The 25204-nt window shown below is 58.1% G+C and overlaps 10 protein-coding genes across 10 annotated transcripts; 6 read left to right on the top strand and 4 right to left on the bottom strand.

Moving 5' to 3' along the window:
• Positions 1-552: 552 nt before the first annotated feature.
• On the top strand, positions 553-1047 carry E0L32_011426 (uncharacterized protein; the record flags this gene model as incomplete). Its single annotated transcript, XM_031134154.1, has 5 exons — positions 553-600; positions 651-743; positions 803-806; positions 866-960; positions 1027-1047. 5 exons carry the CDS (start codon positions 553-555, stop codon positions 1045-1047), a joined length of 261 nt encoding a protein of 86 aa, XP_031000585.1.
• A 251-nt stretch (positions 1048-1298) lies between these two features.
• Positions 1299-2480, bottom strand: E0L32_011425 (uncharacterized protein; the record flags this gene model as incomplete). The annotated part of the gene is made up of 1 exon (XM_031134153.1): positions 1299-2480. The coding sequence occupies one exon, from the start codon at positions 2478-2480 to the stop codon at positions 1299-1301; it is 1182 nt and encodes a 393-aa protein (XP_031000584.1).
• Positions 2481-2927: 447 nt separating this feature from the next.
• Positions 2928-4077, top strand: E0L32_011424 (uncharacterized protein; the record flags this gene model as incomplete). The annotated part of the gene is made up of 3 exons (XM_031134152.1): positions 2928-2930; positions 3168-3812; positions 3877-4077. The coding sequence occupies 3 exons, from the start codon at positions 2928-2930 to the stop codon at positions 4075-4077; spliced, it is 849 nt and encodes a 282-aa protein (XP_031000583.1).
• Positions 4078-6580: 2503 nt separating this feature from the next.
• Positions 6581-7249, bottom strand: E0L32_011423 (uncharacterized protein; the record flags this gene model as incomplete). Its single annotated transcript, XM_031134151.1, has 1 exon — positions 6581-7249. One exon carries the CDS (start codon positions 7247-7249, stop codon positions 6581-6583), a length of 669 nt encoding a protein of 222 aa, XP_031000582.1.
• A 1282-nt stretch (positions 7250-8531) lies between these two features.
• On the top strand, positions 8532-10339 carry E0L32_011422 (uncharacterized protein; the record flags this gene model as incomplete). Its single annotated transcript, XM_031134150.1, has 3 exons — positions 8532-8775; positions 8899-9649; positions 9766-10339. The coding sequence occupies 3 exons, from the start codon at positions 8532-8534 to the stop codon at positions 10337-10339; spliced, it is 1569 nt and encodes a 522-aa protein (XP_031000581.1).
• A 389-nt stretch (positions 10340-10728) lies between these two features.
• On the bottom strand, positions 10729-12849 carry E0L32_011421 (uncharacterized protein; the record flags this gene model as incomplete). The annotated part of the gene is made up of 1 exon (XM_031134149.1): positions 10729-12849. One exon carries the CDS (start codon positions 12847-12849, stop codon positions 10729-10731), a length of 2121 nt encoding a protein of 706 aa, XP_031000580.1.
• Positions 12850-13841: 992 nt separating this feature from the next.
• Positions 13842-15251, top strand: E0L32_011420 (uncharacterized protein; the record flags this gene model as incomplete). Its single annotated transcript, XM_031134147.1, has 2 exons — positions 13842-14036; positions 14100-15251. The coding sequence occupies 2 exons, from the start codon at positions 13842-13844 to the stop codon at positions 15249-15251; spliced, it is 1347 nt and encodes a 448-aa protein (XP_031000579.1).
• Positions 15252-16220: 969 nt separating this feature from the next.
• Positions 16221-18818, top strand: E0L32_011419 (uncharacterized protein; the record flags this gene model as incomplete). The annotated part of the gene is made up of 5 exons (XM_031134146.1): positions 16221-16453; positions 16536-17173; positions 17233-17801; positions 17869-18045; positions 18147-18818. 5 exons carry the CDS (start codon positions 16221-16223, stop codon positions 18816-18818), a joined length of 2289 nt encoding a protein of 762 aa, XP_031000578.1.
• Positions 18819-19145: 327 nt separating this feature from the next.
• E0L32_011418 (uncharacterized protein) lies at positions 19146-20495 on the bottom strand (the record flags this gene model as incomplete). The annotated part of the gene is made up of 1 exon (XM_031134145.1): positions 19146-20495. One exon carries the CDS (start codon positions 20493-20495, stop codon positions 19146-19148), a length of 1350 nt encoding a protein of 449 aa, XP_031000577.1.
• Positions 20496-23403: 2908 nt separating this feature from the next.
• Positions 23404-25204, top strand: E0L32_011417 (uncharacterized protein; the record flags this gene model as incomplete). Its single annotated transcript, XM_031134144.1, has 1 exon — positions 23404-25169. A coding segment is annotated over one exon (1766 nt), but the record flags the coding sequence as incomplete, so codon positions are not given.

Raw genomic sequence — 25204 nt, 5'->3', positions numbered from 1 at the left:
AAGAAGAATAACACCGTAGATTTCGTAGGATATTAATGATTCGGGCTTGAACTCGATCGCGACTGAGGGCGCCGCGGCGCTGAAGCAGACAGTCGTAGGGGATTGTCGTGAGAGGAACGCGCCAAATTGGGTCGTTCGGGCAATTATTTGACAAGTTGATGAGAGCAGATCCTCAAACAGGGAGCTTGACACGTAGAAACAAGGTCGTACTGACCGTGAGAGAGGTCTGAAAGCGCGAAGTTGATCGTGGATACTGGATGGAACATCTGGGGGTTGGATATTGCTTAGGTAATGTGGTATCGGGTGCCACTGGGAATGTAGAGATCCCAGGCCCGTCCAGAAATTAGTGCCTCAGGCAGAGCTAAATTGGCAGTCCCCCAATTCAGAGCCGGCATCACAATCACCTTTGACGAGATTGGTCGAACAGTCAGTCCAACGAGCAGATCACGAGAGACAACGAAATCCCCAAAGTTGTAAGTATTGTGGCCAGAGGATAAATGCTGCCTGGCTTCTGACATATCCAATTGATCAGGTCCGATTATCGACGCAGCCATGCCGGTCCCTTTCGAGACGTTGATTCCTTATGGAATCATGATTGCCGTAGGTGCTTCCTACTCTCCGACCATGCATCCAAAGCTTACCAAGTATAGATGTTCGGAGTCTCCGGCGCTGGCTTGGCCAAGATCAAGCACATGCAGTCAGGTGGAAAGCGGTCAAGACACTCCGTGGACCAGTGGGATAGGGTGAGCATTTCCTCTCCGTCACGAAGCTTCTCCTCGATATTGTACTAACTCCCTCACAGCAAAGTAAGGCTCCGGGACGACCGATACTGGGATTGTAGACATCTGCTGACAACGATATCAAGTGATGGACCGCGACCGCAGACTCACAGGCTATTTACGAGGTCAAACGGACAACACGGCAGCGCCAGCCGGCTTCGAATTGAACAACCCTTGGAGGGTAGGTTTTTGAGAGAATACGCATGCGTTCGACTCATGTGCGGCAAAAGCTAATGGCTTCCTACAGGTGGAGAAGCGATTCTCATAAGTCATGGTTGAGTGAAGAAGACTGGGCGGCCGCCACGGGTTACACCAAGCATCGAAGGTTGGGAGGGCGACCGAGCTGGCACGACTGTACTATACGCTGGTCCGCGGACAATACAATACAATATGACAACATTGAACGCACTTGAATGAGTCCCTTCGGGAGCGAAAAGCTCTTGCAAACCTACATTTTGACCAAGGTATGCTATGGAAGTGGTGCGTTGCAAGTCTATTCGGGGTATTATTCAGAGTCATCTATATCTGGATCTGGGCTCGGTTCTTGTTCAGACCATCCAGGAGCATGCATGCCTGGCACTTTGCCTGGCTCGACATGTAGCCGCAACTCTCACACCTTCCCAGCACCTGCTGAGTGACGGTGGCTCTCTTAGCACCCGGGGCAGGACGCAGGGCAACCTTCCTCGTGACGGGGACGGTTTGAGTAGTAATGTCTGTTTCCAGGGCTTCGGCTGCCTCGGTTTCGCTTTGTTTCGCTTCCAGCGCGGCCAGTTCTTTCTTGGTTCCTTGCCCGTTCCGTGACCCGCAGCCGCCACCAACTTCATTGTCCAATGACTGCCCGCCTCCCTTGCATTCACAGGACCCAGATACCTCGCCTGGGACCAGCCTCGCCATATCTTCACCGCTTCGAACAATGTCGAGAATAGCACTTGGCCGCACTCTCTCCAGGCTCTTTATCAAACCACGAGCGCTGCCTCGGAATGCTTCGGGGCTGTAGATGCACTCGGTGCTGAAGTAGTCGAGCTTCTTGTGGTGTGCATACAAGACAATCTCCTTTTCGTAAGCATATTTAAGCGGCTTGCTGCGCTTGACCTCGGAGGCATCGCTTCCAGTCATTATGTTGGTGCTCCTGGACAACCGGGCAATGTCAGCCCGCAGGAGGTTCATTAGAATAGTCTCCGCGACGTCGTCCGCGTTATGGCCAGTGACGACATGCTTGATGTCCAGCATCTTCGCACCCCGGTCGAGGGCCTGCCGCCGGAACACCCCGCAGTATGTGCAGTTGCCCTTCTTGCCAATGGTCTCGACGACCTGGTCCATTGTCCAGCCATAGAGCTCGTCGTAGCCAACAATCTTGAGGGGCATATCATACTGTTGAGAGTTTCTCTTGACCGTCTCAAGGGAATCATCTCGATATCCCTTGATGCCTTCATCTATACTGAGAAGAATAAGGTCGAGCCCGTAGTTATGACGATCATTAAGTGTCTTCAAGACGGAGGCCAAGACTGTGGAATCCTTGCCTCCAGAGGCGCCTATGGCCACCCGCTCACCAGGGTAGAAGAGCTGAGATGAGGATATTGTATGGTGGACTTCATCTTCGAAAATTGTGATAAAACACTGCTTGCACAGCTTTTGGTGATTCTTGGGCCGCTTGATCAGCGCTCTTTCTGTCTTGCAGATGGCACAGGGCGCGGGGGCCATGTCGGGAAAACGTCTGAGCCTAGCTTGGATCGAAGCGATAAGGGAGCGCCAGCAAAAGCCTCCTGTGTAATTTTGGAGTTCAAGACAGCATAGAAGTCGAACAGGATGCCGTTGAAATTCTTGATATCCATCTACCGCATCGCCACTGAGGAGTCACTGGTGCCAAAAGTTTCTGTATTAGAGCAACTTGGACATCAAAGCCCTGCATGGTGTTTCGCTTAGTCATCAAAGCGTCCCAAGGATGGAGCGCAGCCCCACTATCAATGTGCTTGCGGATCCCACCTGCCACTGGTGCCGACATTTTTCCGCCGAAAAGTTCGAGCCCTAAATCCACACATTTCCATTCTCTTGCCCTGTGCCCGTGATCTTTTTTTTCGACCATCGCCAAACTCTCAACTCGGTTGACCATCACCTTTCAACGTCCCGAGACAACCCACGACAAACACGATGGTAAGCTCATGATGCATTGATTATTACTCTCTCGATCGCGCAATTTGCGCTTTCGAGCCAGCGCTCTCGATTTTCATATCGAGCAGCCTGGTTTTCCGCTCGTGTCCTCGGACCGGGTGAAGAATGGCTTGAGCTTCGCGATGTGCGCAGAAATGCCACTCGTGAGCTCTCTAGAGTTCAAAGGAAGACTACAGTCAATGGAACACATTTGCTGATGTCTTCTTTTCTCAATGATAGCCTCCCAAGTCCGGCAAGAAGGTTGCGCCCGCCCCTTTCCCCCAGGGAAAGGCTGGTAAGAAGGCCGCCAAGGTCAGTCCCCTTTCCTCTATATCCCACCCTGATCCCGGCGGAGGTATGCTCACATGTGATCAGAACCCTCTCCTCGAGCGCCGCCCGCGCAACTTCGGCATCGGCCAGGACATCCAGCCCCGCCGCAATGTCTCGCGCATGGTGAAGTGGCCGGAGTATGTCCGCCTCCAGCGCCAGAAGAAGATCCTCAACATGCGCCTCAAGGTGCCGCCTGCGATTGCCCAGTTCTCCCACGTCCTGGACAAGAACACCGCTGCCCAGGCCTTCAAGCTCCTCAACAAGTACCGCCCTGAGACCAAGGCCGAGAAGAAGGAGCGTCTCCTCCAGGAGGCTACCGCCGTCAAGGAGGGCAAGAAGAAGGAGGACGTCAGCAAGAAGCCCTACACTGTCAAGTACGGTCTGAACCACGTCGTCGGCCTGATTGAGAACAAGAAGGCCTCGCTCGTCCTGATCCCCAACGATGTCGACCCCATCGAGCTCGTTGTCTTCCTGCCTTCGCTCTGCCGCAAGATGGGCGTTCCCTATGCCATTGTCAAGGGCAAGGCCAGACTCGGCACCGTCGTCCACAAGAAGGTCAGTCCGTTTTGCTTGTTCATATTCCTTGCCAATGTACGATTTCTAACTAGGCTACTATCAGACTGCTGCCGTTCTTGCCATCACCGAGGTCCGATCTGAGGACAAGAGCGAGCTGTCCAAGCTCGTCTCCGCCGTTAAGGAGGGCTACCTGGAGAAGAGCGAGGAGTCCCGCCGACGATGGGGTGGTGGTATCATGGGCGAGAAGGCCAACAAGCGCCAGGAGAAGAAGCGCAAGGCCGCGGAGTCGGCCCTCAAGGTCTAGATATGATACCAGCATGTTAGGCATGGCGTGCGGTTGCACTTTCGGCGTTCGGTCGGGTCAAAAGGTCAATGAAACAATTCAATTCAAGTACCGCCGCCATCAGTACTGTGTCTCTTTGTGTGCCGCCGCGATATGTTCCCCCTCCCGATATTGACCAATCACAGTGCTTCTATCGTTGTGCTTCTGTCGCTGATCAGCCGTCTTGCCTGTCGAGCTTCTGCAAGAGAGATGGGGGTTTATGTGAGACGGCCTTGGCCATGTAGCGTAACCAACAAGAGGCGAACGGCTGAACGGCCGAACGGCAGGCTACTCTACTTGAATGGGACAGGGGCTACCACCCATACCGTAGCCGTAGCGCAGCTGTGACACCGTTGCAGGATCTCCGTGCTTCAGAGGCCGTTGATCTTTATGAGCCGAAATGGCTAGGAGCGGCACACGGGACGCCATGGTTGCGCGAGAAGACTGGAGGCGCCGCACCAGGTTCACAGACCCGGGCGCACACTTATGCGAATCCCATCCCATAATGCCATGCCGCAATGGGAAGTGCGAGGCGGGCTTCCCTCCCTACAGGGCACCCCCGATCAGATGCGTTGAGACTCCTGCAGGGCCAGCCAGCACCATGGCGATTTGGCCTTGTCCTATTGGAGAGAGGGAGAGGTGCATTTGATACAGATGCATACTTAGTGGCAGGGATGGGATCATGTTGGTACAATGTAGGTTTGTTGGAGGGGCGCTTTTTTCGGTCGACACCGACGGGGGGAACCGCCTTTTTTCATGGTTCTTGGCTTTCAGGTTTGTCTTCCACTCGTCTCGGTCTCGCTCTCTGGGGTCTCTCACTCGCTCTGTCTGTGTGTTTCTTTTTTCGTATCAGTGCTCACGTCCTGCAATCCCAGCATCTTGGTTGGTTCTGCCGAGCATCAGTACCCCCGTCGCACTCAGACATTTCCATCACACCTTGTTCCTGGGCAGAAGGGCAAAATGTGCTACATCTGCCGTGACCGCGGCACTCCCTGGCTGAAGAGGCTTGAGTTTCATCGTCAACCACGATGGCAAAGACAACCTTTTGTCATTCCAGTAGATGATACCAAGACGGCAGAGTCCTTGGGGCCAATCTGGTAAAATTTAAAAGAGTCAAATGGAACATCTCGGTCGCCGTCTGGGCTGCATCGTGCATCTTGTTCTTCCTCGACCTCCGCATTCGTCTGCATGTGTCTTGTTTCCGCTTCGGTCTTTTTTTTTCCTGACAAGATACTCTGTCTGATCTTTGGGACCCGCCGCTTATTGCGCAGGCATCACCAGCATCCTCCTGCACAGAACAAAGCTGTTGGTCTCCCCGTTCTCCGCCGCTTCCCACACACACCCCGATCCACGACAATCAAGCCACGAATGATCCCATGCCGGGCGCTACTGGGTACCTCGCGCAGCATCACTTACATATCCCCTCGTACGACTTCGTCCCAAGTGCCGTAACCCTGCCTTAGCTGTCCCATTGGAAGAGGAAGAGACGAAAAGACACCGGGCATTTCTCTTTGTGTGTGAGTAAGTGTGTGTGTGTGTGTGTCCCCGAGGAGAAGAAGCGTGCCAATCTCATATCAGCTCCGCCCACGACCAGCCTGACGCGCAACTCGCATCTCTCTTTCTCCCCCATCCCGGTCTCACGCACCCCTGCTTATCAGTCCAGCAAAGTCCCACGCTGCCGCCGCACTGACGGCAGGTTGCCATCGCTGGACGCAGGTCGAAGGCGGAGAACGAGCAGCTTGGCGCCTCAACCGCGAGACGTTTCGTCAGCTGTTGTAGAACAGCAGCCAAGGGCAAAGGGGGGAGAGAAAAAAAAATCCCGCGCAGTCCGGTGAGGCCCTTGCATAACCCCGAGGTTGTGCTATAAGATTCCCATCCTCCTCGAGATCCAAGGAGAGCCAGCCTCGAAGTACCCGGGACGAGTTTCGAACGCCGCGACGACAGACCGAGCCCCTACACTTCTCTCCCATTCCACGACTTGATCAATATGGCGCAGAACCGTAAGTATATTTCATGGCTCATCCATACACAAAGACCTCTCTCTCTCTCTGTGTCTCTCTCATCTGTGTCCAAGACGTGGACGGTTCTGGGAGCAGTACCAGGAGGAACCGGCGGTCAACAAACCTCAAGAGGCTAACATGTTGAGAAACAGAAGAGGATGTGTTCCACTACGCGTTAAGCTCCAACAACGCCTGGGCGGGCTACAAGGCCCATCAAAATCCCCAGTTCTTCCCTAAGCTGGCTAGCGGGCAATCGCCTCAGATCCGTGAGTGATCCCATTAGCGGGCTTTTGTGCCCACAGTTGCCCTGAAATCCCATGCCAGCTTGTACCCAAATCTGCCCTGAATTGCACCGGTGCCCTGAAAGCTCCCCACCTGAATGAGATCTCACATACCTTTTTCCCCCCCACGTGTGTCATTCATTACAGGGGCAGACAGGGGCCGTGTGAAGCTTGTTTTTTTTTTGTATCATTTTACCTCAGTACCTATTTCTGTGCGGCTATTCCGGCACTTGCTAATTCTCCTTTTTTACACCGCCAGTCTGGCTGGGCTGCTCGGACTCGCGCTGCCCCGAGACGACGATCCTGGGCCTGCAGCCGGGCGACGTGTTTGTGCACCGCAACATCGCCAACATCGTCAGCCCGACCGACATCAACACGTCGGCGGTGATCGAGTTCGCCGTCGTGCACCTCAAGGTCCGCCACGTCGTGCTCTGCGGCCACTCGTCGTGCGGCGGCGCCCTGGCCGCGCTGGCCGGGTCCCGCGTCGGCGGCGTCCTGGACACCTGGCTGACCCCGCTGCGCGCCGTGCGCGCGGCCCACGACGAGGAGCTGCGGGCCATCGGCGACGAAGGGCGGCGCGCCGTGCGCGTGGCCGAGCTCAACGTGCAGCAGGGGGTCGCGACGCTCATGGCCAACGCCGTCGTGCAGGAGGCGGTGCGGGACCGCGGGCTCGAGGTGCACGGGTGCCTGTTCGACATCGGCACGGGGCGGATCCGGGACCTCGGCTTCGGCACCGGCAAGGGCAGGGCCGGCGGGCCCGCCGGGGAGGGCATGGTCAGGGGCAACCACGGCATGCTCGTCTTCCGGGGCGGGGGCGCGTCCATGGCCATCAGATAGGTAGCTTGCCATGAGTGAGTTGGTGTCTGTATACATGGCATGGAAGGGATTGTGCTTGTGGGGGTTTCTTCTTCGGGACTTTGCCTGGCGTTCACGTTGGATGGGTTGGGATAAGTAAAGTGCTTGGGTAGGTTCGTTAAGTAGGTCAGGGTCGGTTAGGGAGCATCTCCTCTGCAATTGAGTTGTCCATCGAATAATGCATCTTTCTGTCTGTGTACCCGATGAGGGCTCAAAGCGATCAACAGCCCCCAGTAACATCGTCTACCTCGAAGGCACATTCAGTCACAGCGAATAGCCATCCAGATGGTACGCCGATATCTCCGTTCGCATAGGACAGATCTGCTCGAGGGGACGGGCTGGCTCAGTCAGGCGATTGGCTCGTGATTATGTGATTGATTAGCGCTGTAACTGATTAATTTAGGGGTCCTGCTCACCCACTAGGCAGCCTATGCGGGCCATAGAAACCCCTCTAGTTACACGTCATCATAGAGCATCGAGTCACGAACCCCCTCCAGAGCTCCATCCGGAGCCGCGATCGGCGTTATCTTCTTAGGATCTCCGACCTGCCGTAGCGGACTTGCAGCTTGGGTTTGACAAGCAATGGTGATCGAGGCTGCCTCATTGTCAGTCCTGTAAAAGGTAGTCTTACGAGTCCGTGTAGAACAGCTGGGTCGAGCCGAACGAGCCGATCTTCGGGCGAGGCAATGCTTGAGAAAGCCCGAAGCCCGACTGCCAAGCACACGAGCAGTTCGGGCGATATGCTAAACTCCCACCGTCTTTGCCATCCACGGCTGTGGAACCTTGAAGGATGGACAGTCCCGTCCGTCGAGCCAAAGTAAGGCAATCACCAAAACTGTTCGGCTCGAATTCGCCCCCCTCCAGAAATCTGGACCGTTTGTCATTGATGTGCGTGTCTGTGTTCTGCTTGGCATATGTACGTACGTTTTTGTAACTCGTCCCGATCCAACCTTGCGAATCTTTGCCCCCTCAGTCAACGCCAAGCTTGCCGACTGGGCCAAACAGCTGATTTCAAAGAAGTCCCAAGAAGAACAAAAAGGCTTGTCCTTCCTTCCTCTGTCTCATTTTCCACTGTTCTGTGGAGAATACAACACAGTCAAGCTTTCCCCAAGACCAAGCCAAGCTTCATCAACTTGCCTTTCCCAGAAGCTTGGGTTCCTGTTACGTTTGTAAACGGTGAGCAGCACCTCTATCGGAATGCGACACGAAGATCGTTAAATAACAGGGTCCGGTGGTAGGCGCATGAGGTCGACTTATTGATTGGAAGACTGTCGACCACACCGAGGGCCCCCCTTGTGCGATGGCCGGTTTAACCGTGCTCAACGAGCCAGAAGTCCGGGCGCTGCTGGAGAACTTGACCTACGATGAGTTTGAGTCCTTCCGGGATCCGCTGAGAGCCGCACTGCACGACTATTCTACGGGAACACAGTCCTCGCAGAATGCCGACATTCACCAGCCCCGCCGGACGGCCATCACCTCGTCGTCTAACGGCAGCGAGGTGATGTTTGTCCCGTCGTCGAACATAGGAGGCGTCAGTATGAAAGGTAGGTAAGGCGAGGCGTGGGGTCTCACTCTGTGATCCTAGACTCACTACTTCTTCCATGCAAGCGCATGGCTTCAGAGTTTTGCGATCTCTGCCGCACAAGAGACTAACGTGATGCATATAGTCCTCACCCTTCCAGACCGGAAAGCCGAGGACAACGCCATTGGATCAGAGAACCTCGTGCGCGCTAGAGGCGCCATCACTCTGTACAACAGGGTCGGCGACCCGGTCGGCTTCGTGCCCGCGCAGACGGTCACGGCCTTCCGCACCGCCCTCGCCTCGACCTGCCTGCTGCAGCGCCGCAAGCGCATGCGCCAGATCACCGTCTTTGGCTGCGGCGAGCAGGCCTACTGGCACGTGCGGCTCGCGCTGCTGATGCGCGGCGACTCGATCCGCACCGTCAACATCATCAACCGCCGCTTCTCGGAGCACGCGCGCCTCATCTTTAAGAGGCTGGCCTCCACCCCGGGCGCCGTCAAGGAGCGCGAGGGCTGGGCCGACGCCAAGATCGGCCTGCTCACCCCCGGGTACGGAGACTACGCGCGCCTGGTCGAGGAGCACCTCGTCGAGTCGGACGCCATCTTCTGCTGCACGCCGTCGACGGAGCCGCTGTTCGACCCCGCCATCCTGACCTCGTACGAGGCCCGCGCCAAGGGCCGCGTCATCGTCGCCATCGGCAGCTACAAGCGCGAGATGCGCGAGCTGCCCGTCGAGCTGCTCCGCCAGGCCACGAGGCAGGGGTCCAAGGGCGGCCACCACCATCACCACAAGCACGCTATCGAGGGCGGTGTGATCGTCGTGGACACGCTCGACGGCGCGCTGCAGGAGGCCGGGGAGATTATCGAGGCGGGCCTGCAGCCGAACCAGCTTGTTGAGTACGTTTTTTTTTTTTTTTGAGCATTTAACCCATCCCCAAACCAAACCGAACCATGAGAGAAACATCTTTTTGTGACGAAGAGCTTATATGCTAACCATATCTCTCTCGTCACAGGTTAGGAGAGCTCGTCATGCTGCGCAGGAACGCCATAGGGGGGGAGGCCGAGCGGGACGACGACAACGACAACACGTGCAGCGTCCCCGCCGCCGAGTTCGAGCGCCTTAACATGAGCTCGTCCTCGTCGCTCAAGTCGAGCAGCACCTTGAGCAGCTCGACGACGACGCAGGACAGCGCCTCGTCGCCCAACAGCAGCCAGCAGACGCTGCCCTGTAACGAGTCCGAGAACGGCGGCGGCGGCTCCGAGGACGGCTCCCAGCGCGGCTCCTCGACGCACCACGGCCACCGCCGGTCCACGTCGGGCGGCAAGAGCGGCGGGAGCCACCACGAGCGTAAGAAGTCGTCGCACCGGCACCACTACCACCACCACCGCCCTCAGCAGTCTGGCGGCCACGATGCCAAGGGCAGCAGTAGCAAGGACCACGAGACGGACCATCTGGCCCGGTGGATGTCCTCGGGAAATATCGTTTACAAGGGCGTCGGGCTGGGCCTCATGGATCTGGCGGTGGGGATGAGGCTGATTGAGCTTGCCAAGGAGAAGGGCGTGGGGACGTATATCGAGGGGTTTTGAAAGAGGGAGGCTAAGGGAAGGGGGGGGGATGTTCGCAGTTGAATGGAAGAGCTGTGTCGAGGTGTAATATTCTTTCTGTTGTTATTTTCTATAGAATTGGAGGAGAGACAAGTGGACTTGGGGGTGTGGGTGGCAGGTGTCTGTGTTGACGTTGACATGGGACCGTCTCCTAAACGTCGGAGTGCAGCATCACTATGGAGGCAGACTCGTCATTACTATGCTCGCAGAGATGGGGAAAAGGAGGGTAGACAAAGAATGAAGTGATGCCTTTTAATGTACCAGAGTATCTATTTTTGCCCAGCCATACATTTTTCTATCGTGACTTCATTGACCGTGTTAACCGAAGCCCACCCCGTAACTACCAATATGCAACAATACAAAAAACTCGCTCATCGGACCTCGATCCGCTCCAACGCCTCGCTCAAAGTCCTTTCATGAACAACATCGCTACAGCCCTCCTCCTCCTCTTCTGCCATCTTCATCCTCGCCTCAAACTCCCGAAACGCCTCGAAATCAGCATCGTGCTGGAACGCCGGGTCCAGGCGGTGCCGCCGGCGCCACTCGGCCGGCACCCCGGGCGCCACCTTGTCCGCAAACATGGGCCGCATGCGCGGCAGCCGGATGTTCCTGTCGTTGTGCGGGTGCGCCAGCCCGTCGCCCGTCTCGACGATGGCCGTCCGCAGCGGGCTGGCCGCGTACCCCACGGCGGCGGCGGCGGCGCAGCTGTCGTCGCCTGCCAACCCGGCAGCAGCGGTAAAGGTGCCGGCACTGCCGGGGAAGCCGAAGTTGGGGTCGCCCGCCCCGGTCTCGACGTCCCGCAGGCTGGCCTCGACGACGGCGCCCTGCACGCCGACGTAGAAGTTGGGCGAGAGGTCCGACGCCCGCGCGAGGCACCACACGCCGCCCTCGCCCCTGGCCGCCGTCGGCGGGGGCGCGAGGTGCGACCAGAAGAGGCTGCAGTTGGGCCGGTAGTAGACGTCGCGCGAGAGGTGGTGCCAGAGGCAGCGCCGGCCCTCGCGGGGCCGGCAGGGCCAGGCGCCGCCGTCGGGCGTGAGGGCCCGGTCCCGCGGGCCGGGCGCCGGCGCGCGGGCGAAGAAGGGCTGGTGTGGGGCCGGGTAGGGCGGCGTCATGGCGGCGGTGGGGCCGCGGGGGCAGGGCAGGCCCGCGGTGTGGTGGTAGGCCTTGTCGGCGGTGCGGCGGAAGTCAAAGATCTTGACCGTGGAGCCCGAGAGGCCCCCCGCGGCGAAGCGCTCTGTGCCGAAGGGCAGGAGGGCCTCGAAGGCCGGGCCCGGGTTCACGTTGTCCTGGTAGACGGTGTCGAAGGCGGGCCAGACGCTGACGGCGTCCCGGTACACGGCGTCCGAGGGCGCGGACGGCGTGCGCAGGTCCCGCAGCCGGCAGGTGCCGTCGCGCCAGGCGCTGAGGAGGAGAGAGGAGCAGGGGCTGCCGCTGCTGGAGGGCGGGCTCACGGGCTCGATGGAGGTCGGGCATATGTGCACGCTTGTGTCTGAGGTGACGGCCGTGAGCTCGAACCCGGACGGTGTGATCTGCAGGCAGCGCAGAGGGGTGCTGCGGCTCTTGAAGGCGAGCGCGAGCGTGTCGTCGGCGATCCACTTTGCTCGCTGGAGGAGGACGCTATCGCCTTCCGCGACGTGATCACGGAGATCAAGGAATGCGGTCGGCGTGACCTCTGAGGTTTCATCCTGCGGTAGATCGTATAGAAAGATGCCCTTGTTGACTGCGACGGCTAGGCGGTTTTGATTCTTTCTCAGGTCGAGAGACTGGATCCCCCCTGAAGCAGCGGACTTCCTCTCCGGATTGTTGTCCGCGTCCTCGCTCACGTTGGTGACGAAATTTGCGAGCACCTCTCCGAAATTGCCTTCCTCTGCCGAGTGGAGGACCAGATCCCCAGTCTCTCTTCCAGTGAGCAGAGCAAGTTCTCCGTGGCGGGCGCCTGGGCACGGCACGATCTTCAACGCCTTGACGTCGTCTGTTCCGGGGGTGTGCCCGGCCGCTTGCCCATCCCACGACTTCCACACTGACGTTGACGTCTGGCTGTCCCTGGCTCTGGCCCGCCTCCTGGCCACGAGACTCTCGCCTGCACCCCAAGCGACCAGCTCCTCGCCCGTCTCCAGGTCGAAGTGGGCATCTAGCACGGGCTGGTAGGGGCGCCGCGGCGGCCCGCGCCGAGGTCTCTGGCGCCCACGCCTGTCGACGGGCCTCTCCTCCTGCGGAGGCTCGTAGAACTGGAAGGAGATAGACCTCCGGTCCCAGCACCGGCTCTGCCAGGTCAGGGAGTCCGATATCCTGTCCCAGCCGAAACCCGTGCTGGTGGGGAGGTCAAGGGACGGGAACCTCGTCCTGGCGAATATGCGCCACCCTTCGTCCTGGACGAACTTGCGCACACGGCGGCAGGATGCCGAGACCCGTGCCACGTCGCCGGCTGTGTCCAGGCCATGTAATATGGGAAACAAGAGGTCGTCTGGCAGGCTGTCCAGACTTTGCCTCATGTCGGGAGTGTGTGTGGGCTAGGTGCCGTGATGATATGACATGTATGTGGTATTTTTGGAGATAAGTTGGAATGAATCGAGAACGAAGACGTGGGAGTTGCTTCAAGGCAATAAATATACTATACTAAAAATCCTGGACTCGAGATGACAGTTGCGTTGTCGTTATCAAAAGTCTCTACTCCTTCACGCAAAGGACCCTTGTATGTGGGACGTCATAAGCTGAAATTTCACTGGTCCCTGCAACTAGAGCTGTGCTGGAGCGAGTGCTACAAAGTAAGAGAGTGCCGCCCAGGCGGATCCTCTTAGAGGACTCTTTGGGAGTCAAGGCCCTCTAGCTCCAGGCAGAACAGCCTGTATGACTCTGAAACCCCACCAGTGATTCCTTCTGGGAAAGCAGCCTGGAGAGGTAGAGTCATTCTGGCTTCTCGAGTTCGTGTAGGGACCAGCGGAGATATAGAACCAATGATTCACAGGAGTTGGAAAGCAACATCTAGGGCCTAGATCTGGAGCCAATCTATTGCAAAAAGAACAGAAAAGCGGGAGGGATGCAAACATTCAAGCCATGCTCTACTCAACAAGTAACTACCTAGTCTTTTCGCAGCCCGCATAAAGCTCGGACCATGCGTGACGACAGGTACTTGTACTTGTAGTGCAGCCCCTAGTAAATCCCAGTAAGCTTCCCCGCAACCCGCCCATTATTTCGCGTCTCAAACAATGCGACGCGATTCAGCTAGCCTCCCAATTCAATCCATTGATGTTCATCACAAGTATCGAGGCCCTTTAATCCTGCCTGAGGCCCCTGGACGAATTCTTCTCAGAAAGATTGTTCTTGATACGAGCAAGTCTAGAGTATAGCGATATTCCGCCGGCTTTCTTGTGTATTTCTTAGTATTTTTTTCGCGGACTCTTCAACAGTAGTGCCATCGCAACTGTCCAGACTCAATTGGAAGTCTACGCGACCTTTTTGCGCCGGACATTGCCGCGCTTTGACCATGGCTCCCAGAGATGCCGCCCTCGAGGCATCGCTCAAGTCGAGTACCAAGGAACTGTTTGAGGGTGCTGATAGAGATTCGCTCACTGTCAATGCCGTTCGCAAGCTGGTCGAAGACAAGCTCGATCTCGACCCGGGCTTCTTCAAGTCGGAGAAGTGGAAGGCTCGCAGCAAGGACATCATCACGTCTACTGTTGTAAGTCAGCTGCGAACGCACAATCCTACGGCGCGCTCCCAGGACTAATGTATCTACTGCTAGACGGAATTGGAAGAGGGAGCCGATGCTGCATCTGCGCAACCCGAGGTCGCGCCCAAAAACGGTGCGAACCGCGAACCGGCGGAAGAGGGCTCCCCAGTCAAGAAGCGAGCCAAGATTGAGCGACCCAAGAAAGCGGCCAAGCCTGCGAAGAAACCGGAACCCGACAGCGCGAAGAAGCCGGCCAAGAAGAGAAAACTTAGCAAGAAGAGGCGGGCTGCGGAGTCGGATGAAGATGAAGACGAGGATGACGGTGACGATGGTTTCAAGAGCGAATCCTCGCTTGCAGAGGGCAGCGTCGAGGGCGAGAGCGACTTTGAAGACGAGAAGCCGAGGAAAAAGGCCAAAGTGCAAAAGAGTGAGGCCGCGAAGCCCGCGCAGAAGATGAAAGCTGTCAAGAAGGACGAGTCTGATGATTCGTCACCTTTGAGCGATCTGAAGGACGAAGACGTGGAGGACAAGCCCCTGTCGGACGATGATGAGAGCGAGATGTCGGAGGTTTTGGATGAGCCTCCGAAGCGCAAGAAGGCACAGGCACCCACATCGTCGAAAGCCAAGAAGGACGATGACTCCGATAGCTCGCTGTCGTCGGTCCTCGACGAGCCTCCAAAGCGCAAGGGCAAATCACAAGCTCCGCCAAAGGCAGCCAAGGCGAAGGCCAGCACCAAGGCCAGTAGCGAACTGTCTCCTGACGAGGCGGAAGTCAAGAAGCTGCAAGGCCAGCTTGTCAAGTGCGGCATTCGCAAGATCTGGGCGTTTGAGCTCAAGGAGTACGGCGACAATGCAAAAGCCAAGATCAGACATCTCAGGGACATGCTGAAGGACGCCGGCATGGATGGCCGGTTCTCCGAGGCCAAGGCGCGAGAGATCAAGGAGCGGAGGGAGCTCGAGGCAGACCTGGAGGCGGTCCAAGAGATGAACAAGAACTGGGGGTTGGACGGTGGCCGCCGGGCGTCGCGGAGCCGGGCGAAGCAGTCACTCAAGGAGCCTAGCTCGGACGACGAGGACAATGAAGGCGAGGCGGGAGACAACAATGACGAAAATGCCGACGAAGACGATGGCGGATCAAAGCCTGTGGCCAAGTCGAGAGGGTCGGCCAAATACAAGGCAGACCTCGCCTTCTTGGGCGACGAGAGCGAGAGCGATTCAGATTGATGGGTGGGAAGGGGCTGGCTCTTCGCTTCAAGCGATTCATGTCTGGGTGCTTGCGACGCGTATTTGGCTTTGATCCTGTAAAATGATACACATGTACAAGTATGGGACGGCGTGGGGTTATTTGGAGGCGTTCATTCTCTGGGCTATCAAACTGAACACAGCTACGGAACCCATGAACAGGACGGCATTGTAAAACTAGGCGATAGTTAGTTAGCTAATGGTATGGAACCGAGTCATCGTGAGCAAGGGCTACACTGCTTACGGCTCTCCGTGAGACCTCTCTCTCCTCGTTGTCCGTCCGAGCTTCGATGAAGAGTCGTCTCAGATTGGGAAAGTTGGCCTAGAGAGTTCTTAGTCTGATGTTTGCCATGAATTGAAGTACGATGCACGGCGGCCATGCTGTGGTTAATCAAGATCACTTACCATGTGATGGCGGCGCTGATGAAGCTGAAAGTCTTTGAGTGATTTGAATACAGCAGGAGAGAGTTGCCTCACTGCTTGGTTTATGAGGTTGAAGTTGTTTGTCGTTGTTCATGGATGAGAAACGGACCCCCACTTATCCCTGATACCTGGCTGGCTCGAGCTTCGACACGCTGTCGCAAGCACACAGCTGAGAGAGCCAGGCCGAAATTTAGGAGGGGCCAGGGGTGTCACCACTCCACGCTAGCCAAGCATCAGAGCGGCGGCGGTCTTCCACCATCATCATCACCTCCCGGCACCACTGATCAATCTGGCCGAGTCGTGATCCCCCACCTGTATCCGATCGCTTTGCAGTCAAGGCCCCGGGGAAGAGCGGCTTCTGTACATACTCATATCCTACGACAAGCAACCCTTTCCGTGGATGCGCCCTTCCTGAACGAGCCTGGACATACCTGTCCTCGATCCGCGATTCGTTCTCCCACCGCCCAAAGGGCGTCTCTTGTCCACCTCTCTCAACATCCTCCACTCTTTCTGAGACCAAACCCCAAGATGTCGGCGGTCAACCGGATCCGCGGCGCCTTCGCGGTGCCGCGGAAAGGAGAGACCTTTGAGCTCCGCGCGGGGCTGGTTTCCCAGTATGCGTACGAGCGGAAGGAGGCTATCCAGAAGACCATCATGGCCATGACGCTGGGGAAGGACGTGTCGGCTCTCTTCCCAGACGTCCTGAAGAACATTGCCACAGGCGACCTCGACCAGAAGAAGCTGGTCTATCTTTATCTGATGTAGGCGTCCATCTTGCGGTTGAGACACCGCCTCGTTGCTTGTATGCTGGATTACATCAGTACTGATGCGCCTTGCTCGCAGGAATTACGCCAAGTCCCATCCCGATCTGTGTATCCTGGCCGTCAACACCTTCGTACAAGACTCGGAGGACCCCAACCCTCTCATCAGGGCATTGGCAATCCGGACGATGGGCTGCATTCGCGTTGACAAGATGGTCGATTATATGGAAGAGCCTCTGCGGAAAACGTTGCGAGACGAGTCACCCTACGTGCGAAAGACGGCAGCCATCTGCGTCGCCAAACTCTTCGACTTGAACCCCACGATGTGCATAGAGAATGGATTCCTCGAGACCCTGCAAGAGCTGATCGGCGACCCCAACCCGATGGTGGTGGCCAACTCCGTCCAGGCTCTTTCCGAGATCACAGAAACGGCTCCCGAGACCTCTGCGTTGGTCGTCACCGCCGCGACGCTGAAGAAGCTCCTCATGGCGCTCAACGAGTGCACCGAGTGGGGGAGAGTCACCATCCTCACGACGCTCGCCAACTACCAGCCGGTCGATGTGAAGGAGTCGGAGCACATCTGCGAAAGGGTCGCGCCGCAGTTCCAACACGTCAACCCCAGCGTGGTGCTTGCGGCGGTCAAGGTGGTCTTTATCCACATGAGGATCATCGGGCAGGACCACGTGAGGTCATATCTTAAGAAGATGGCGCCTCCATTGGGTAAGAATTTCGCATTCTGAGTCGTGTGCCACCCGAGCTCGATATTGACTTGTCCCTAGTCACCCTGGTTTCATCTGCCCCCGAGGTCCAGTATGTTGCGCTGAGGAACATCGACCTCCTTCTTCAAGCAAAGCCCGACATTCTTAGCAAGGAGCTTCGCGTTTTCTTCTGCAAGTACAACGACCCGCCGTACGTCAAGCTTCAGAAGCTCGAGATCATGGTCCGGATAGCAAACGAGAAGAACTTTGAACAGCTGTTGGCCGAGCTGAAGGAATATGCACTCGAGGTCGACATGGACTTTGTGCGGAGGGCGATCAAGGCCATCGGCCAGGTCGCAATCAAGATTGAGAATGCGAGCGAGAAGTGTGTCAACGCCCTGCTCGATCTCATCTCTACGAAAGTCAACTACGTAGTACAGGAGGTTATCGTGGTCATCAAGGACATACTGCGGAAGTACCCAGGCTATGAGGGTGTTATCCCGACGCTTTGCAAATACATCGACGAGCTGGACGAGCCGGAAGCGCGCGGCTCATTGATCTGGATCGTGGGCGAGTATGCCGAGAAGATTACAAACGCCGACGAGATCCTGTCAACGTTTGTGGACGGGTTCATGGAGGAGTTTACTCAGGTATGCTCAGGATATCTCTCTTCAGACAGCTCTGAACAACGACACTAACACTTTCCCCTTTTCTCAGACGCAACTGCAGATCCTGACCGCGGTCGTCAAGCTGTTCCTCAAGAAGCCCAGCAACACGCAAGGCCTGGTGCAGAAGGTGCTTCAGGAGGCTACGGCGGATAACGATAACCCGGACATCAGAGACCGAGCTTACGTCTATTGGCGTCTGCTGTCCGGCGATCTCGACATCGCCAAGGTGCGTCGCCCTCTTTTCCTGTGCCCCTCGATTAACTACACCTACCTACAAGAAACGCAGATTATTGACATTTTGTGTGTGTAATCCTTGTTTTCTTATAGAACATCGTCCTCTCCCAAAAGCCCGCCATCACCACAACCATGACCTCGCTGCCGCCGGCCCTGCTCGAGCAGCTGCTGACGGAGCTCTCGACCCTGGCCTCGGTCTACCACAAGCCGCCCGAGTCCTTCGTCGGCAAGGGCCGCTTCGGCGCCGACGAGATCCAGCGCGCCGCCATCCAGGAGCAGCGCCAGAACGCCGCCGACAACCCCATCGCCGCCTCGGTCGCCAAGGAGGGCGCCGGCGGCCAGCAGGGCGGCGCCGGCGGCGCCGGCGGCGGCAACATCGAGAACCTGCTCGACATCGACTTTGACGGCGCGGCGCCGGCGAGCGCCGAGCAGAACCCCACGGGCACGCCGGACCGCGTGGCGTCGCCGGCGGGCGGCGGCATGGCGGACATGATGGGCTTGTTCGATGCGCCGCCGCCGCCGCCTGCGCAGCAGCCGCAGACGATGGGGGGCAGCGGCCAGAACGGCACCGCGGCGACGATGATGGGCGGCAGCGGGATGAACGACATCATGAGCGGGTTCGCGGGCATGGACCTCTCGGGCACGAGCGCTCCGCCGCCGCCTGGGGTGCAGCTCCAGCAGCAGCAGCAGCAGCAGCAGCAGCAGCAGCAGCAGCAGCAGAACAAGCCTAGCAGTGGCGGGGATGACTTGTTGGGTCTGTTCTAAGGGGGGGCAGGGGAGATGGTGTGTGTGTGTGTGTGTTGTGTGTGTTTGTAGGTGGGGGCCGGGGTGGTGGTTGCAGGGTAATTAAAAGGGCGTGGAACAATAAATGAGAAATGCTATAGAGAGAGAGAGAGAAAAAACAGGTCATGGAACCAAAAATTTACGAGCGAATTCAATGTGTGTACTGTTACTACGTGAAGGTTCCCGGAGGTCGGGCCTGGAGGGGGCAGAGTACTCGTGCTTCAATTATCGAAGGGGGGTATACTGTCCATTTCTGTCTTGCGTGTCCAATACTCATCACTGCACCACCTCTGCTCGCTTCCCGTCCTTTCACCTCCCTCTCCACCGCTCCCTCCACCCGCCCTTCTCGTACAGCCAGACGGCCTCGATCGCGTACGCCCTCGCGCCCTGGTGGCCCCTGCCCTCCTCCACGGCGGCGGCCTCGTTCAACGTCTCGAGCACGCGGCCCTCCTGGAAGCACCGCCAGAGGCCCATGGCCATCTCGTCGTCGCCGGCGCCCCACTCGCCCCGGCCGAGGCGGAAGAGGATGCGGCCGAGCGTCTGGAAGGCGATGCAGCGCTGGGCGGGGACGGAGCTGCGGGCGAGGCGCGCGAGCTCGAGGACGGTGTAGCCCGCGGCCTCGGGGGCCTCGGCGTGGTGGTGCAGGCCCCTGGTCGCGGGGACGGCGCGGGCGATGCGGGGCGGCAGCAGGGCGCCGCGGAAGTCGAAGCGCAGCTGGGAGACGGGCAGGGAGTCCTGGCGCGGGTAGTAGGGGGAGTCGCGGTCGGCGGGGGAGTGCGCGGTCGGCAGGGGCGCCATCCAGGCCAGCTTGGCCGGGTCGGCGGGCAGGTTGGGGAAGTACTTGTCGTGCAGGTGCTGGAGGAAGTCCGGGTCCGCCGGGTCGAGGTCGGGCAGCGGCGGCGCCGAGGGGAAGTGCGTCGCGCTGTGGCCGTTGTCGTCGTCGGCGTGGTCGTGGTCGTGATCGTGGTCGCCGTGCTTGTGGCCGTGGTGGGCTTGTTGGGCTTGTTGCGAGTCTATGGGGAAGAGGTCTGGAGGGGGGACGGCGGGGGGCGCGTCTTCGTCGTAGAACGGCGCGGGAGGTTTCGCTGCTGCGGGTGGACCGCTGGGTTCGGGGTCTGCGGCAAACGATACTGTCTTCTTGGGCTTTGAATCTGTGTCTTTGTTTACCGGGCGATCGGTATCTTCCACTTCGATGCTGGGTGCTTGGTAAGCCGGCCTGGATGCCTCTGCCGACTCTGGGAAGGGCGACTTCGCGGCCGCATCGTCGAGGTTGGCGCGTTTGAGCAGCATTTGTATCAATGCAGGATCGAGTCCGCTCATGAGCTCCTCCCGAGCCTCTGCTATCTCTGTAGGCGACATGTTTCGTATCCTCTCCTTGTTCTCGAGGTCGATCTTTCTCCTCTCGTCTGTCGCGGTCGACGCTGGCGGGGCATGGGAGGACGAGCCAGCAGCATCGGGAGCGGGAGCGGGAGCTGGAGCCGGGCCGGCTGCATTTGCGGCCTCCTGTGCTTGTTTCTTTTGCTTGAAGGCGGAGATGCGTGTGCGCTTCTTGTGCTCGGGGAAACCGGTGAGGCCGGATTTGGGGAGAGGGAAGCTTGGCGGCTTGACGCTGGTGACTTCCTTCTCCTGGACGTCGTGGATCAGCAGGGTGGGATCCATGATGGATGGTGAGGAAGAACTGCTTTCGAGGAGCTTGAGTCCCGGGAAGGATCCAAAGCAGCCGCAGTGTGGTTTGCCGTGTAAGAGTGAAGTTGATCTTGGAAGCCGATTTGAAATGCGACGGCTGAGGAAAAAGATGGTTGTGACGTTGTGGTGGGGGGGCTAGAAGTGCCTGGTAGCCTGTATGTACGGAGTAGTGCCGTTTGTACATTTTTTGGGCGGCGAGGATCGCTACGGTGGGCAGCCTGGGCGATTTTCTGCAGGCACGAGCCTGAGTTACTAGGGGCCATTTTGGGCCTATTAGGTACCTGGGCTACTTGGGCGAGGTTTGTACACTTCTGGGTTTTAAGGTTGTGGCTGCCCCGGCAGGTCTGAGGCACACCCCCACCCTGCATTAGCGTCGATCAGCGCAGATTTGCAGAAGATACAAAAATACAAAAATACAATGTGTTGCTGCACTTTGTACGACCGTGCCATCAGAGGACAGCAGCACATTTGCAAATATCAAAATTTGCCGGGAGACTCGAGAGTATTTGTTGTCGTTGAAGTGTATGTACGGTACCCTCGTTCGCGCTGCATTGCTGGCCGGGTTGGTGGTGGGCAGCCCAGAGGTAGTGTTTGATGATGGGGCTCGGAATGATCATTTTTAGGCCATTTCCAGCGCCTGGCGGTGCTGAATGTCAATCCATTTTTTCCTGTCTGATGGTCTCTCTTCTGGTGCCAGCAATAAAAGATGCACGAACCTCATGCAAGACCAGGCCCGACAATGCACCTATCGCCTTATCTCATATACCTTGCATCTAGATTTTACTTCTCCTGCGTCGGGGAGATGGCCTCTTTGATTGTTTCATTAAAGAATTAAGACTTTTCTGGAAAGGTTGGGATTGCGGCAAGGAAAGGGAGCGCTAGTCCGCTTCGGGACTGGGGCAGCCGCTTATCTGTGTGGCTCGGCGCGGTTATTAACGTGCCTCAGCGCCTATGACAGGCCTTTTTGGGGCTGCTGACAGAGAGCCAGTCACGCCAGTGCGCGGGTTTGCGTGCATCGTTTCCAGTTCTTTTTCCAACTCTGGAGATGTGCAGCCCCACCCAGCCCGCTCTGGGCAGAACGGTCCCACCACTCACACGGGGCCTTTGTTCGTCAATTGTGCATCTGCCATGCCCCCTCCCTCCCTTGTGTTTCCCTTCTTGGCCTTCCTTTGCTTCTTCCCCACGCCAGCGCCCATCAGCAGCGCCGGCTTGCTGCTCGGGATAAAAACAAGCTTGCAGGGGGGCTGCTGGTTGGTCTGCCCGCTCACGGCAGCGCTCTTCCTCTTCTCCCTTTCTCAGTGCCCACTAGTTAACCACAGATGGCGTGCATGCGGTGCGTTGCAGTGGCACACATTCAAAGAACTCCTCGTCCCGGTTGGTGCCAAAGCATGGACCACATCCAGATGTCTGGTCGTCGGTCCAGTTGCCTCGTCTTGATTCATTCATGGTGTTCCGTCCTCCATGCTCGCTCGGCCTGGCTTCCCTCGCCTCGTTCTGGGTCCAGTCGCCGCCTTTGCCTCTTCTCGCCTGTCGGATTCTTTCTTCTTTGGGGTTCCCTTTTTTTTGCCCACTTGAGCCCATTCCGGGTGCTCATATGCACGCACTCTCGTCTTCTCTCTCTCTCTCTCTCTCTCTCGCGTATCATGTCCCGCCGCCCTGTCCCTACCTAGGCAGCTCGATGGCCGCCCCTTGACCCCATCTCCATCCATCTCGATGCCTGCCTGTGCTGTTCACGTTGTCTTGTCTCCATCCCCATTCTCGACTAAGCCCGTGGCTCTGCTGGCCCTCCTGCCCGCCGCCATGCTCGTCAGCTGGTCCGTGTCGTGTCGTGTCTTGTCGTGTGGTTCCGTGGTGTGCGTGGTGTGCGTCGTGTTCTCTTGATGCTGGACCTGACTGATGGATTCGATGGTTTATTGTCTCGTAGTCGCTCTCCTTCTCGTCTTGTCCCTGGTCCTTGTCTCCATCCACATCCACATCCCATTCCCATTCCCATCCCCCCCCTTCCCTTTCCCTTTCCCTTTCTTTCCACGCCCCCTGCCTCCGTGCTCCCAGCTGCTAGCTCTTCTCTAGTCACCACTTTTTGGTGTTTCTCATTCGCCTCTTTTGTCCAAATAATCAATTCGGTTGATTCCATTCAACTTGATGCTTGTCACCACATCGCAGCGCCCCGGTTTTCCCTCCCCCGTCCTGCCCAAAAAACTAAAACGCTCCCAAAAGTGCAGCCATCCCCAACTCCCGCAACATCGCCAATTTCTCTCCTCTTTTCTCTTCTTTCCACCCACAACATCACCACCACTTTCTGGTGTTTCCACCAACTTCATCAATCCGCCACCCTCGCCCCATCCGCCGCATCTCCAAAACACCACCATTTGGTTCCGTGCAATCGCCCGCATCGAACCCGCCGCTTCGATCTCGCCATCTCCACGGTTTAGACCCGGTTTTGGCGCATTCTGTCTTGTCGGTGCGCGTTGAGGCCATCTTGAAATCGGACAAATCTGCTTGCAGAGGGAGCAGCTCTTTACCGAGTACCTGACTGTCTTTTCTGCAGTGGCAGTGGGTGCCCAGGTGGTGTTTTTTGAGGCTAGCCGTGCTGGAGTTTGGGCCACCCGCCCGTCCATCCAATTAGCCACCCTAGTCCTCCCCGAGCCTTAGCGCTCCGTCTGACCCGTCCACCCTTCGAACTGCTGCCGGCCCGCTAAATTCCAATCCTGGCCAACTTTCAAGGTGCCTGGCAAGCCTGGTTATTGGCAATCGAAGTGCAGCCGCATATCGCGAATAGCACGTCGATCCATATCCGTCAATTCCCATTCCACTCCCGGGCTCCCTCGTCCCTCGCGCCTGTTTCTCTCCTCCCTTGTTGTCCTGTGAGCGACGCAGGACCATGGTAGGCCTGAATGGTCAGGATGTTGAGATGAGGAATTACAGCTCTTCCCCCACTTCGCTATCCTCACCCCCCTCGGGCTCCCTCTCCGAGCCTGGCTCGCCCTCGCGTCTGAATGCTGGCAGGGCAAACATCGCCACAGACGAGATGGACGAGATCATTGTCGATCTGGCCACCGGCAGCAGGCTCAACGTGCCCCAGACACAGGCACACGTCCAGCAGCCGCCACCGCAGCAGCAGTATCCCGAAGGTGTACGCCTGACCGTGCACGGAGTTCCCAGAAAGAAGCCAGGTCGGAAGCCCGGCTCCACCGTCAAGCCCAAGCCTGCCGCTGATGGCAGCTCTACCAACACCGAGGCTCCCAAGGTGAGGCGGCCCAGGAAGCCTCGCGATCCCAACGCGCCCCCCATCCAGCGCAAGAGGAAGAGTGCGCCTCCTGCCGATATGCCCGCCGCTGCCGAGCCCACCACCTTCACCTCGGCCTCCGGCCGCCAGCCCAAAATCACGGAGCTGACTTCTATGCGCATGGACATTGACTCTCGTCCCCAGTCGGTCGGGTCCTCTCAACCTCCCGAGAAGATGGCCAAGCGCGAAGCCATGCCGACGTCTATGCAGAGCATCCTGAATGCCGACCCCCCACCACATACTCAGCACTCGCCACCTTCCCATTCACAGTCCATGAGTCGCGGCCAAAGCTACGACCCCATTCGCTCCTCCACCTACGACCCCGTGCGGGAGACCATGCTTTCCCGCGACCCTTACGGCACTGGCCCCCTCGGTTCCCCTCGGGCTCCTGCCCAGGTTCCCAACCGCACCAGTGCGTCTCCATCTATCGCCAGCCTGGTTGACCCTCCTCCCTTTTCCAACATGAGGTCTCCTGGTCAAAGCTACAGCACTGCCGCTACCAGTGCCTCTCGATATCCTGACTCTGGATCCCATCCGCCATCGCCCTCCAATACCCTTCGTAGTGTTTCGGGAGCTGCGGCGGCGCCGACGGCGCCCAAGGCAAGCAGCACTGAGACGAAGAAGGCCCCACCTCTGCCGTCGGCGCCTACCACCATTAAGAAGGCCGAGGAGGCCAAGGCGGCAGCCCTGGGCACTTCCGGCAGAGACGTCACCATGTCCGGCACCACATCGGCATCCAGCAAGAAGTCCGCGTCTGCCGCCCAGCAGGAGCGCAAGCAGCCTCGAGGCTCCAGCCGGGCTTCATCTCCCAAGCTTGTCAGCCTCAAGGATGTCCTGCCGCCCATTCCCGATCTCCCGGAGCGATCAATTTTGGACTTTGGCAAAGTCAATCCCGGCGAGGAGGCCACTGCACCATCCATCATTCTGCACGTACCCCTCAACGGCGAGACGAACAAGTACATCAACTTTATGCGCATGGCCGAGGAGCAGTATGGCTGGGACGCGCTCCACCCCCGCCTAGCCGCACATCGCGACCGCAAGGCACGGATCGCTGCCGCCTCGGCCGCGTTGGAGAAGCAGGGCTCGGGCCGCGAGTCTGGAGACGAGATGTCTGTCGACCTGCAGTCCGGCGACGAGGGAAGCAATGCCGAGGGCCCCAACGGTGGCGGCACCAGCGGGCCCGACGGCGCGCCTGCGAAGCCCGTGCGCAAGAAGCGAAATTTCAAGGAGGATGAGTACGACAAGGACGACGACTTTGTCGACGACTCGGAGATGCTCTGGGAGGAGCAGGCCGCCGCGAGCCGTGACGGGTTCTTTGTGTACTCGGGCCCGCTCGTCCAGGAGGAAGCGAAGCCTGCTGTGTATGTCGATCTCCAGCCCCTACCCTCCCCTCCCC

The sequence above is a fragment of the Thyridium curvatum genome (assembly GCF_004353045.1).
Source record: "Thyridium curvatum strain D216 chromosome Unknown NODE_106_length_115904_cov_88.197656, whole genome shotgun sequence".
NCBI classification, from domain to species: domain Eukaryota; kingdom Fungi; phylum Ascomycota; class Sordariomycetes; order Thyridiales; family Thyridiaceae; genus Thyridium; species Thyridium curvatum.
This window is presented reverse-complemented; position numbering and strand designations above follow the sequence as displayed.